At 44.9% G+C, this 13,780-nt stretch overlaps 1 protein-coding gene across 2 annotated transcripts in view; it reads left to right on the top strand.

The window, feature by feature from the left end:
- parga (poly (ADP-ribose) glycohydrolase a) overlaps positions 1–13,660 on the top strand; it is a 120,797-nt gene extending 107,137 nt beyond the window's left edge. For both annotated transcript variants that reach the window (XM_064949985.1, XM_064949984.1), the window contains 3 exons: positions 6,359–6,464; positions 10,333–10,461; positions 13,213–13,660. In XM_064949985.1, coding sequence (XP_064806057.1) covers positions 6,359–6,464; positions 10,333–10,461; positions 13,213–13,334 — 357 coding nt within the window. In that variant the 3' untranslated portion in view covers positions 13,335–13,660. The remainder of the gene's footprint in view (positions 1–6,358; positions 6,465–10,332; positions 10,462–13,212) is intronic.
- Positions 13,661–13,780: the final 120 nt, after the last annotated feature.

Raw genomic sequence — 13,780 nt, 5'->3', positions numbered from 1 at the left:
TGGTAACTAGACAGGGGGAGCGGTGGTAACTGGACCGGGGGAGCGGTGGTAACTGGACCGGGGAGCGGTGGTAACTGGACCGGAGGGAGCGGTGGTAACTGGACCGGAGGGAGCGGTGGTAACTGGACCGGGGGAGCGGTGGTAACTAGACCAGGGGGAGCGGTGGTAACTAGACCGGGGAGCGGTGGTAACTAGACAGGGGGAGCGGTGGTAACTGGACCGGGGGAGCTGTGGTAACTAGACCTGGGGAGCGGTGGTAACTAGACAGGGGAGCGGTGGTAACTAGACCAGGGGGAGCGGTGGTAACTAGACCAGGGGGAGCGGTGGTAACTAGACCAGGGGGAGCGGTGGTAACTAGACCGGGGGGAGCGGTGGTAACTAGACCGGGGGAGCGGTGGTAACTAGACCAGGGGAGCGGTGGTAACTAGACCGGGGAGCGGTGGTAACTAGACCGGGGGGAGCGGTGGTAACTAGACAGGGGGAGCGGTGGTAACTAGACCGGGGGGAGCGGTGGTAACTAGACCGGGGGGAGCGGTGGTAACTAGACAGGGGGAGCGGTGGTAACTAGACCAGGGGGAGCGGTGGTAACTAGACCAGGGGGAGCGGTGGTAACTAGACCAGGGTGAGCGGTGGTAACTCCACCGGTGGTATCTAGACCAAGTGGAGCGGTAGGAACTCGACCGGTGGTAACTCGACCAGGGAGAGTTATTACAGACTTGGTCAGGGAGAGGTTGAAAATGTCAGTGAAGACACTTGACAGTTGGTCCACACATGATTTGAGTACACTTCCTGGTAATCCATCTGGCCCAGCGGCTTTGTGAATTTTGACCTGTTTAAAGGTTTTGTTCACATCAGCTACCGAGAGCGTTATCACACAGTCATCCAAAACAGCTGGTGAACTTGTGCATGAATCAGTGTTGCTTGCCTTGAAGCAAGCATAAAAGACATTTAGCTCGTCTGGTAGGCTAGCTTCACTGGACAGCTTGCGTCTGGGTTTCCCTTTGTAGTCCGTAATAGTTTTTAAGCCCTGCCACATCCGACGAGCGTCAGAGCCGGTGTAGTTTGATTCAATCTTAGTCCTGTATTGATGCTTTGCTTGTTTGATGGTTCGTCTGAGGGCACAGCAGGATTTCTTATAAACGCCCGGATTAGTCTCCCGCTCCTTGAAAGCGGCAACTCCAGCCTTTAGCTCGATGCGGATGTTGCCTGTAATCCATGGTTTCTGGATGGGATATGTATGTACAGTCACTGTTGGGACGACGTCATCGATGCACTTATTGATGAAGCTGGTGACTGAGCTGGTATTCTCCTCAATGCCATTGAATGAATCCCGGAACATATTCCAGTCTGAGCTAGTAAAACTGTCATATAGCTTAGCATCCGCGTCATCTGACCATCATATTGAGCGAGTCACTGGTACTTCCTGCTTTAGTTTTTACATGTAAGCAGGAATCAGGAGGATAGACGTATGGTCAGATTTGCCAAATGGAAGATGAGGGACCTTTTGTATGCATCTCTGTGTGTGGAGTATAGGTGGTCTAGGATTTTTTTTTCTGGTTGCACATGGTGAAAATTTGGTAAAACTGATTTCAGTTTGCCTGCATTTAAGTCCCCGGCCACTAGGAGCGCTGCTTCTGGGTGAGCATTTTCTTCTTTGCTTATGGCCTTATAGAGTTGGTTGAGAGCAGTCTTAGGTGGCAGCTTCGTTCTGTGGTGGTAAATAGACGGCTAAGAATAATACAGATGAGAACTCTCTTGGTAGATAGTGTGGTCGACTGCTTATCATGAGGTACTCTACCTCAAGTCTCACCTTGTGACCCGTTCCACACATCTGTTGTTTGTTACGTAGACTAGGGGGTGGATCTTTGCTGTAAAATATTTTAGTAGGCTTTGTGTCTTGGCTCTCAACGAATCATCTGAGGGGGCCAGTTCGTCGACCAGCCATCGCTATTGCAGAGCTCTCACTAATAAAGATTCAGCTTACGTATAACTCTGACTTGTGTGATAAGTTTGACTCTCCTCGTTTGATAATACAGAAATTAACCACCACAGTGGCTGGAGGTTTGGGAGAGTGATCCTAAAGTGTACATTCATCGTTATCCCAAATCTCCAGCCACGAACCATGCTCATCTTATTGAGTTACCACTACTGTAGAACAAACAAGTACAAAACATCCTTACGTGACATAACCATTTGTCAACTTATAAAACATGAACGTAGTCGTCGTGTTGGTTTGGGGTCAATGATGTATATAAACCCTGGATTGCTGATGCTATGTATTGGGCCAATGAGAGGCTTTGAAGCCACAGGTCGGCCATATTGGTGCTCCTCAGAAGAAGCAGTCCATGTGAATGAATGGGATTCTGCATTATTTAATCAACATGTTTCAACAACAACATTAAATGTATTTAAGTGTTTTGTTTTAGTGGGGACAGTAGCATTTTCTACTCTCTAAAAGTTATACTTAAGGAACATTTTTGTATATATATTTGTTAGTTTCGGTCATATAATATAATTTAACAGTACGGATTAAGGTGTTTATAATGTGGGGGGAAAACTAATGTAAATCATTTTTCTATAGCTTCTAGAATCTTCTTTACAATGGTTGGGGGAGAGAACCAAGATGGTGGCTCTGTGGCATTGAGTCACTAGTGTATACTGTATTTAAACAATTGGCTACGTCTTTGAGAAGCACCCATTCTCTGCTTCTCGTATCTGGAGTGCTTCTGCTTTTAAGTGAATTTTGTCTTTCCGTTGTACTGTAGACTCAAATATGAACGTTCTGTAATATTAATGAAAGTGGAAGTGAGGAGGTTGTCAGGATACAGCTACCGCTCTTTGATGTTAAGCTTTGATCTTCCATCTGTGTGTGTGTGTGTGTGTGTGTGTGTGTGTGTGTGTGTGTGTGTGTGTGTGTGTGTGTGTGTGTGTGTGTGTGTCCGTGTGTCCCTTTAAAAAAAAAAATTACATGCATCAGCGAGAACCTTAATTGTCATTTAAGTTCAAATTAGTCTCGTCACGTTGATTTAATAGCGTTGGTGTCTAGCCGTTGCATACAATCAGACAAAAGACAACGCAATGATCTCGTGATCACTACTGCCAAATGTAAAGTGATCTGAAATGACTCACGTGTTCTTCTGAGATAAACAATAATAAACATTGGCTGTTGATTCAGGAATGGATCACGTCTATGATTAGCTAGTTAAGGCTATCATGTTTCATTACGATCTCTGCTACTTCATGCATTAGTTGATCCAACGTTTTTTGTTTAACCGGTGAAGTTATTGCGAACACATTATTATTTTGTAAATTATTTTTGGTTTTTACTATAGTAACCTGACCGTGGTGGTTAATTACATCATAAAAACGTATTTATCCATTTCTTCACGTAATATTCTCCGATAGGAAAACGACAATGTGAAATGAAGACGTGAAATGTTGATGTTGTCCAATTTCACTTCAGAGAGAAACTGACCGTTCTGACAGGAGATGGAAAAATAACCCGAACAAGGAGATCAATCCTGTTTTGGAGGGTTGTTAGGAAACGGTCCCATCTGCCCTTTTTAAACCCTAGAATTTACCTCTGGCCTTCCAGGGGAGGGTACATCCCAAATGGCACCCTATTCCCTATATAGTGCACTACTTTCCACCAGGTCCCGTAGTGCGCTATATAGGGAATAGGGTGCCATTTGGGATGAAAATGGATGTCCAGAGCCCCTTCGTATCCGTATTCGTTAGAGGATGTCAAGTCCAGCCGTATCAAAATCCCCCCTTCGCGATGTAAATGGGCTGTAGGGTCTGATAGGAGGTGTAATTGGCAGTTCTACAACATGTGAAGTTGTTAAATGATCGTTTTAAAAATGCATGGTTAATACTCGGGCCAACCGGATCTTTCTTCAGGGGCTTTTAGTTGACACGCAGCGTGCCATTACATTGAATGATGTGCCCAAGCATCAAGCCCGGCAGGCAGTATACAGTACATTACATATTCCATTTACATGTCAATGTATAGGATCCTACTAGAGTTCTCATGATTACATTATGAAACGTACCAGGGATGTGGGACTACACAAACAGGGATGTGGGACTACACTAAACAGGGATGTGGGACTACACTAAACAGGGACGTGGGACTACACTAAACAGGGATGTGGGACTACACTAAACAGGGATGTGGGACTACACTAAACAGGGATGTTTGACTACACTAAACAGGGATGTTTGACTACACTAAACAGGGATGCGGGACTACACTAAACAGGGATGTGGGACTACACTAAACAGGGATGTTTGACTACACTAAACAGGGACGTGGAACTACACTAAACAGGGATGAGGGACTACACTAAACAGTGATGTGGGACTATACTAAACAGGGATGTTTGACTACACTAAACAGGGATAAGAGACTACACTAAACAGGGATGCGGGACTACACTAAACAGGGATGCGGGACTACACTAAACAGGGATGTTTGACTACACTAAACAGGGACGTGGAACTACACTAAACAGGGATGTTTGACTACACTAAACAGGGATGTGGGACTACACTAAACAGGGATGTTTGACTACACTAAACAGGGATGTTTGACTACACTAAACAGGGATGTTTGACTACACTAAACAGGGATGTGGGACTACACTAAACAGGGATGTTTGACTACACTAAACAGGGATGTTTGACTACACTAAACAGGGATGAGGGACTACACTAAACAGGGATGTGGGACTATACTAAACAGGGATGTGGGACTACACTAAACAGGGATGTGGGACTACACTAAACAGGGATGTGGGACTACACTAAACAGGGATGTGGGACTATACTAAACAGGGATGTGGGACTACACTAAACAGGGATGCGGGACTACACTAAACAGGGATGCGGGACTACACTAAACAGGGATGAGGGACTACACTAAACAGGGATGAGGGACTACACTAAACAGGGATGAGGGACTACACTAAACAGGGATGAGGGACTACACTAAACAGGGATGTGGGACTACACTAAACAGGGATGTGGGGCTCCACTAAACAGGGATGTGGGACTATACTAAACAGGGATGTGGGACTACACTAACCGGTGACGTGGGACTATACTAAACAGGGATGTGGGACTACACTAACCGGTGACGTGGGACTACACTAACCGGTGACGTGGGACTACACTAAACAGGGATGTGGGACTACACTAAACAGGGATGTGGGACTACACTAAACAGGGATGTGGGACTACACTAAACAGGGATGTGGGACTACACTAAACAGGGATGTGGGGCTCCACTAAACAGGGATGTGGGACTACACTAAACAGGGATGTGGGACTACACTAAACAGGGATGTGGGACTACACTAAACAGGGATGTGGGACTACACTAAACAGGGATGTGGGACTACACTAAACAGGGATGTGGGACTACACTAAACAGGGATGTGGGGCTCCACTAAACAGGGATGTGGGACTATACTAAACAGTGATGTGGGACTATACTAAACAGGGATGTGGGACTACACTAACCGGTGATGTGGGACTACACTAAACAGGGATGTGGGACTACACTAAACAGGGATGTGGGACTACACTAACCGGTGACGTGGGACTACACTAACCGGTGACGTGGGACTACACTAAACAGGGATGTGGGACTACACTAAACAGGGATGTGGGACTACACTAAACAGGGATGTGGGACTACACTAAACAGGGATGTGGGACTACACTAAACAGGGATGTGGGACTACACTAAACAGGGATGTGGGGCTCCACTAAACAGGGATGTGGGACTACACTAAACAGGGATGTGGGACTACACTAAACAGGGATGTGGGACTACACTAAACAGGGATGTGGGACTACACTAAACAGGGATGTGGGACTACACTAAACAGGGATGTGGGGCTCCACTAAACAGGGATGTGGGACTATACTAAACAGTGATGTGGGACTATACTAAACAGGGATGTGGGACTACACTAACCGGTGATGTGGGACTACACTAAACAGGGATGTGGGACTACACTAAACAGGGATGTGGGACTACACTAACCGGTGACGTGGGACTGCGCGAAACGGCCGTCAGAGGAGCAAAAGGCTTCCTTCTGGCTTGTAGTTCAAGGAGATCTCATCACATTACTACTGGCTGGTACCCAGCCAGGGCCTGCCATGGTCTAATGACTTGACATTCTGTCACGTCCGTATTCTCACATCTGCATCGACCAGCCAACTGAGGACTTATTACTGAGGATTTATTTCTCACCAGTGCAATTTACATGGTACCACTTGTCTGAGAAATTTTGTTGCTCTTTTTTTGTGTTTTGTTCTAAATCTTTCTCTCCCCCCCTCCATCCTTCAGGCATACTGTGGCTTTTCCCGCCCAGGGGAGAGGAGTCAGGATCTCTCTGCGGTTGCTACAGGAAACTGGGGCTGTGGTGTGTTCGGTGGAGACGCTAGGTTTAAAGGTAAGCATGGGGCAACATTAGCACTTCACTCAAAATGGCTGATGTTACATTTACATTTTAGTCATTTAGGAGCCACTCTTATCCACTTCTTGAGGTGGACTGAACGTGCCTGTACTCATTTTGTGTTCCGGCCCAAGTTGAGCACCGTTCTTATCCAGGGCAACTTGAATTTAACTAAAGTAGGTTAAAAAATAAAACACAACCACATATCACAATACTTGCTATTTAAACCATTTTTTTTTACTAAAAAACACACATTTTAAAGAATCCATGAATTGTTTAACGTTCTTCTGTGTCGACGTGGTCCAAATTGGACTGTACTGTTGAGTATAGTAGAGAATATGATTAAATCTCCAGTTGAAAAGCCACGCTTCAACGGGCCCTGATTTGAGTCCCAAATAGCACCCTATTCCCTATAATGTAGTGTACACCCTATGGGCCATGGCCAACAGTAGTGTACTGAATAGGGTGCCATTTGGGACACATTGCTGTTAGTGTGAACTGGCCCCTCTCTCGTTAGCCTTGGCTGTGGAATACATTTATTTACTTAATGCCTATTTGTCTCCCGTCATATTGATCAACTGACAGCGTTAATATTTTTCATTAACAGTGGAATTGATCGCCTGCCCCAGCCCACCTATCCATTATAGACCTCGGGGCAATTCCACGTTAACGGATTTACGCCGAGACTCACGATTTTTCACTTAGGAATGTATGCCAAACATAAAACCATTTGATTTCAAAGTTTAACAACCCGTACAACTCTATGCACAAGGACTAACTTTAAATCATTTACACAGTAAAAATTGTTTTTATGAACATTTACGGGGAAAAGCTGTGCAGATGCAAAGTTTGGTAACAGAATTATGGTAAAATCTCAGGCAGGGGCTCAGAGGAGGATACCACTAGACTACTGCACTACTTCTAACACTTAGCACCCAGTGGTGCTGTGAGACTAAACTACCGCTAACACTTAGCACCCAGTGGTGCTGTGAGACTAAACTACCGCTAACACTTAGCACCCAGTGGTGCTGTGAGACTAAACTACCGCTAACACTTGCACCCAGTGGTGCTGTGAGACTAAACTACCGCTAACACTTAGCACCCAGTGGTGCTGTGAGACTAAACTACCGCTAACACTTAGCACCCAGTGGTGCTGTGAGACTAAACTACCGCTAACACTTAGCACCCAGTGGTGCTGTGAGACTAAACTACCGCTAACACTTAGCACCCAGTGGTGCTGTGAGACTAAACTACCGCTAACACTTAGCACCCAGTGGTGCTGTGAGACTAAACTACCTGTGAGACTAACACTTGCACCCAGTGGTGCTGTGAGACTAAACTACCGCTAACACTTAGCACCCAGTGGTGCTGTGAGACTAAACTACCGCTTAGCACCCAACACTTAGCACCCAGTGGTGCTGTGAGACTAAACTACCGCTAACACTTAGCACCCAGTGGTGCTGTGAGACTAAACTACCGCTAACACTTAGCACCCAGTGGTGCTGTGAGACTAAACTACCGCTAACACTTAGCACCCAGTGGTGCTGTGAGACTAAATACACTAGCTGAAACCAGCTCAGAGTTTAATGGCTGTGATGGGAGAAAACTGAATATGGATCAACAACATTGTAGTTACTCTACAACACTAACCTAAATGACAGAGTGAAAAGAAGGAAGCCTGTACAGAATAAAAAATATTCCCGAAACATGCATCTTGTTTGCATGAAAGTAAAACTCCAAAAAAAGTGGCAAAGAAATGTACTTTATGTTCTGATTGCAAAGCGTTATATTTGGGGCAAATCCAACTCATCACTGAGTACCACTCTTCATATTTTCAATCTTGGTGATGACTGCATCATGTTATGGGTATGCTTGTCATTGACAAGGACTAGGGAGTGTGTTAGGATAAAAAATTAACAAAATAGAGCTAAGCAAAATCCGGGAGGAAAACCTGGTTGACAGACAATGGCAGTGAAATTCACCTTTCAGCAGGACAATAACCTAAAATAGAAGGCCAAATATACCCTGGAGTTGCTTACCAAAACGACATTGAATGTTCTTGAGTGGTTCCAGTTACAGTTTTGACATATGACCTGGGTTTTTCTCGCTCAACAGTTTTCCATGTATATGGTCAAGAATGGTCCACCACCCAAAGGACATCCAGCCAACTTGACACAACTGTGAGAAACATTGTAGTCAACATGGGCCAGCATCCCTGTGGAACGCTTTCGACACCTTGTAGAGTCCATACCCCGATTAATTGAGGCAGTTCTGAGGGGAAAAGGAGTGGAGGGGAAACTCTGTGTTCCTAATGTTTGGTATATAAAGTGCCTCCAGAAAGTAGTCATACCCCTTGACTTATTCCACATTTTGTTGTTACAGCCTGAATTCAAAAGCGATTAAACTTTTTTTTTTTCAAGTTAGTTAATTAGCCTAGCATCGGTCCTAAACCAAACAAAATTCTTGAAAAGTCAAGGGGTGTGAATACTTTCTGAAGGTACTGTATATATGGTTTATCAGCATGTATTCCAGTTAGTTAGTTAGCCTAGTATCGGTCCAGAACCAGTTAGTTAGTTAGCATCGGTCCAAAGCCAGTTAGTTTATTAGCCTAGCATCGGTCCAGAGCCAGTTAGTTTATCAGCCTAGCATCGGTCCAGAACCAGTTAGTTAATTAGCCTAGTATCGGTCCAGAACCAGTTAGTTAGTTAGCATCGGTCCAAAGCCAGTTAGTTAATTACCCTAGCATCGGTCCGGAACCAGTTAGTTAATTAGCCTAGCATCGGTCCGGAACCAGTTAGTTAATTAGCCTAGCATCGGTCCGGAACCAGTTAGTTAATTAGCCTACGTCGGTCCGGAACCAGTCAGTTCCGGTCCGGAACCAGTTAGTTAATTAGCCTAGCATCGGTCCGGAACCAGTCAGTTAATTCCGGTCCGGAACCAGTTAGTTAATTAGCCTAGCATCGGTCCGGAACCAGTTAGTTAATTAGCCTAGCATCGGTCCGGAACCAGTTAGTTAATTAGCCTAGCATCGGTCCGGAACCAGTCAGTTAATTAGCCTAGCATCGGTCCGGAACCAGTCAGTTAATTAGCCTAGCATCGGTCCGGAACCAGTTAGTTAATTAGCCTAGCATCGGTCCGGAACCAGTTAGTTAATTAGCCTGACGTCGGTCCAGGTCTCTGAAGTCAACTGGCAGTTTTCTTACTCCACTTTCTTCTTAATGACATGCCTCTGGGGGGGGGGGGGGGAACAGACACTTAATATAGCCCAATGTTTCCCCTCTGTTTACCTGGACTCTCTCTCGAATCGCTCCATCCCATACTTTTAATTGTGGGACAAGTTGAAAGAGTGATGACAATGTAGAAAAAGGAGGAAAGGAAACTCTGAAAGGAGAAGCTTCAGCCCCCCACCGTCGCAGATGTTTATTCAGCAGCGTTCGTAGCTCGTTACTGTTGCCTCTCTCTGTCACGGTTTCTTTATTAATAAAGCAGACTTTATTTCCAGACTCTTAATGAAATATTCACAAGGTTCTGGGGCCAGAGCCTGCCTTCCCTTGCTCACACGGTGACTAAGTATGGCTCCTCAGTGGGGGACTGGGTATTTTTGTCATTTCTTCATTCATTCTGAGCCATGGTGTGTAATATGACAATTTAAATTGCGCCGGTTGAATCTGGTTGTGTTGTCGCTGTCTTCAGCATGTTTACTCTGATCCTTGTATCATGTCTTGTACTGGTTCTGTAGAAAGTATCGGTCCTGTATAGACAGTTTCTCTCTCTCGCTCTCTCCCTCTTTCTCTCTGTCTGTCTCCATGTCTCTCACTGTCTCTCCGTCTCTCTCTCTCCGTCCTTCTCCCCCCCACCCCTCCAGCTCTGCTCCAGATTCTGGCAGCCTCTGAGGCAGGCCGAGACGTGGCCTATTTCACCTTTGGTGACAGCGCCCTGATGAAAGACGTCTACGACATGCACTACTTCCTCACACAGAGACACGTCAGCGTCGGTGAGGCACATGCTATCTCCCTATCCACATTACCATGTCCCTAACCCTCACACAGAGACACTTCATGTTATCTCCCTATCCACATTACCATGTCCCTAACCCTCACACAGAGACACTTCATGTTATCTCCCTATCCACATTACCATGTCCCTAACCCTCACACAGAGACACGTCATGCTATCTCCCTATCCACATTACCATGTCCCTAACCCTCACACAGAGACACGTCATGCTATCTCCCTATCCACATTACCATGTCCCTAACCCTCACACAGAGACACGTCAGCGTCGGTAAGGCACATGCTATCTCCCTATCCACATTACCATGTCCCTAACCCTCACACAGAGACACGTCAGCGTCGGTAAGGCACATGCTATCTCCCTATCCACATTACCATGTCCCTAACCCTCACACAGAGACACGTCATGCTATCTCCCTATCCACATTACCATGTCCCTAACCCTCACACAGAGACACGTCAGCGTCGGTAAGGCACATGCTATCTCCCTATCCACATTACCATGTCATATCTACTGTATTCCCCTGGCTCACACCAGATCTCCCTCTACCATATAGTTCTATACATACAACACTGTCTGGTGTTCTATTATTCTATACATACAACACTGTCTGGTGTTCTGTACATACAACACTGTCTGGTGTTCTATACATACAACACTGTCTGGTGTTCTGTACATACAACACTGTCTGGTGTTCTATACATACAACACTGTCTGGTGTTCTATACATACAACACTGTCTGGTGTTCTATACATACAACACTGTCTGGTGTTCTATACATACAACACTGTCTGGTGTTCTGTACATACAACACTGCCTGGTGTTCTATACATACAACACTGTTTGGTGTTCTATAATTCTATACATACAACACTGTCTGGTGTTCTATACATACAACACTGTCTGGTGTTCTATACATACAACACTGTCTGGTGTTCTATACATACAACACTGTCTGGTGTTCTATACATACAACACTGTCTGGTGTTCTATACATACAACACTGTCTGGTGTTCTATACATACAACACTGTCTGGTGTTCTATACATACAACACTGTCTGGTGTTCTATAATTCTGTACATACAACACTGTCTGGTGTTCTATACATACAACACTGTCTGGTGTTCTATACATACAACACTGTCTGGTGTTCTATACATACAACACTGTCTGGTGTTCTATACATACAACACTGTCTGGTGTTCTATAGTTCTATACATACAACACTGTCTGGTGTTCTATACATACAACACTGTCTGGTGTTCTATAGTTCTATACATACAACACTGTCTGGTGTTCTGTACATACAACACTGTCTGGTGTTCTGTACATACAACACTGTCTGGTGTTCTATACATGCAACACTGTCTGGTGTTCTATACATGCAACACTGTCTGGTGTTCTATAATTCTGTACATACAACACTGTCTGGTGTTCTGTACATACAACACTGTCTGGTGTTCTGTACATACAACACTGTCTGGTGTTCTATAATTCTGTACATACAACACTGCCTGGTGTTCTATAATTCTATACATACAACACTGTCTGGTGTTCTATAGTTCTATACATACAACACTGTCTGGTGTTCTATAGTTCTATACATACAACACTGTCTGGTGTTCTATAGTTCTATACATACAACACTGTCTGGTGTTCTATAGTTCTAAACATACAACACTGTCTGGTGTTCTATAATTCTGTACATACAACACTGTCTGGTGTTCTGTACATACAACACTGTCTGGTGTTCTGTACATACAACACTGTCTGGTGTTCTATAATTCTGTACATACAACACTGTCTGGTGTTCTATAATTCTGTACATACAACACTGTCTGGTGTTCTGTACATACAACACTGTCTGGTGTTCTATACATACAACACTGTCTGGTGTTCTATACATACAACACTGTCTGGTGTTCTATACATACAACACTGTCTGGTGTTCTATACATACAACACTGTCTGGTGTTCTATACATACAACACTGTCTGGTGTTCTATACATACAACACTGTCTGGTGTTCTATACATACAACACTGTCTGGTGTTCTATACATACAACACTGTCTGGTGTTCTATAGTTCTATACATACAACACTGTCTGGTGTTCTGTACATACAACACTGTCTGGTGTTCTATACATACAGCACTGTCTGGTGTTCTATACATACAACACTGTCTGGTGTTCTATACATACAACACTGTCTGGTGTTCTATACATACAACACTGTCTGGTGTTCTATACATACAACACTGCCTGGTGTTCTATACATACAACACTGTCTGGTGTTCTATACATACAACACTGTCTGGTGTTCTATACATACAACACTGTCTGGTGTTCTATACATACAACACTGTCTGGTGTTCTATACATACAACACTGCCTGGTGTTCTGTACATACAACACTGTCTGGTGTTCTATACATACAACACTGTCTGGTGTTCTGTACATACAACACTGTATGATGTTCTATAATTCTATACATACAACACTGACATATATGCAGATTTTGCACATTGCAAAGGCATACATCTTACTATATTGGTTATAGAATTATGTAATTTTGGTAAGCAATTAGTTTTATTAAATCACAAACTGTAAAATCAATAAGAATTGCGATACCATTTGTCAATATTTGCCCTCTGCTAGATTCTCTGCTGTGGTTGTTTGGTGAATGGATGATGTATCTGACATCTCTGTCTCTGTCTCTGTCTCATAGGGGCTCTGTACAGTTTGCTGGGTCAGTACTACAGCTCAATGTGTCAGGGCTGCTTCACCCACCATCCCGACGTCAGCCTCTACTCCTTCATCTACCACGAGGCCAGCTCTCTCTCCCCCTAGACCAGAAACACACACGCAGCTCTGTCTCCCCCTAGACCAGAAACACACACGCAGCTCTGTCTCCCCCTAGACCAGAAACACACACGCAGCTCTCTCTCCCCCTAGACCAGAAACACACACGCAGCTCTGTCTCCCCCTAGACCAGAAACACACACGCAGCTCTGTCTCCCCCTAGACCAGAAACACACACGCAGCTCTCTCTCCCCCTAGACCAGAAACACACACGCAGCTCTCTCTCCCCCTAGACCAGAAACACACACGCAGCTCTGTCTCCCCCTAGACCAGAAACACACACGCAGCTCTGTCTCCCCCTAGACCAGAAACACACACGACCAGAAACACACACGCAGCTCTCTCTCCCCCTAGACCAGAAACACACACGCAGCTCTGTCTCCCCCTAGACCAGAAACACACACGCAGCTCTGTCTCCCCCTAGACCAGAAACA

The sequence above is a fragment of the Oncorhynchus masou genome, chromosome 31 (assembly GCF_036934945.1).
Source record: "Oncorhynchus masou masou isolate Uvic2021 chromosome 31, UVic_Omas_1.1, whole genome shotgun sequence".
NCBI lineage: Eukaryota > Metazoa > Chordata > Actinopteri > Salmoniformes > Salmonidae > Oncorhynchus > Oncorhynchus masou.
This window is presented reverse-complemented; position numbering and strand designations above follow the sequence as displayed.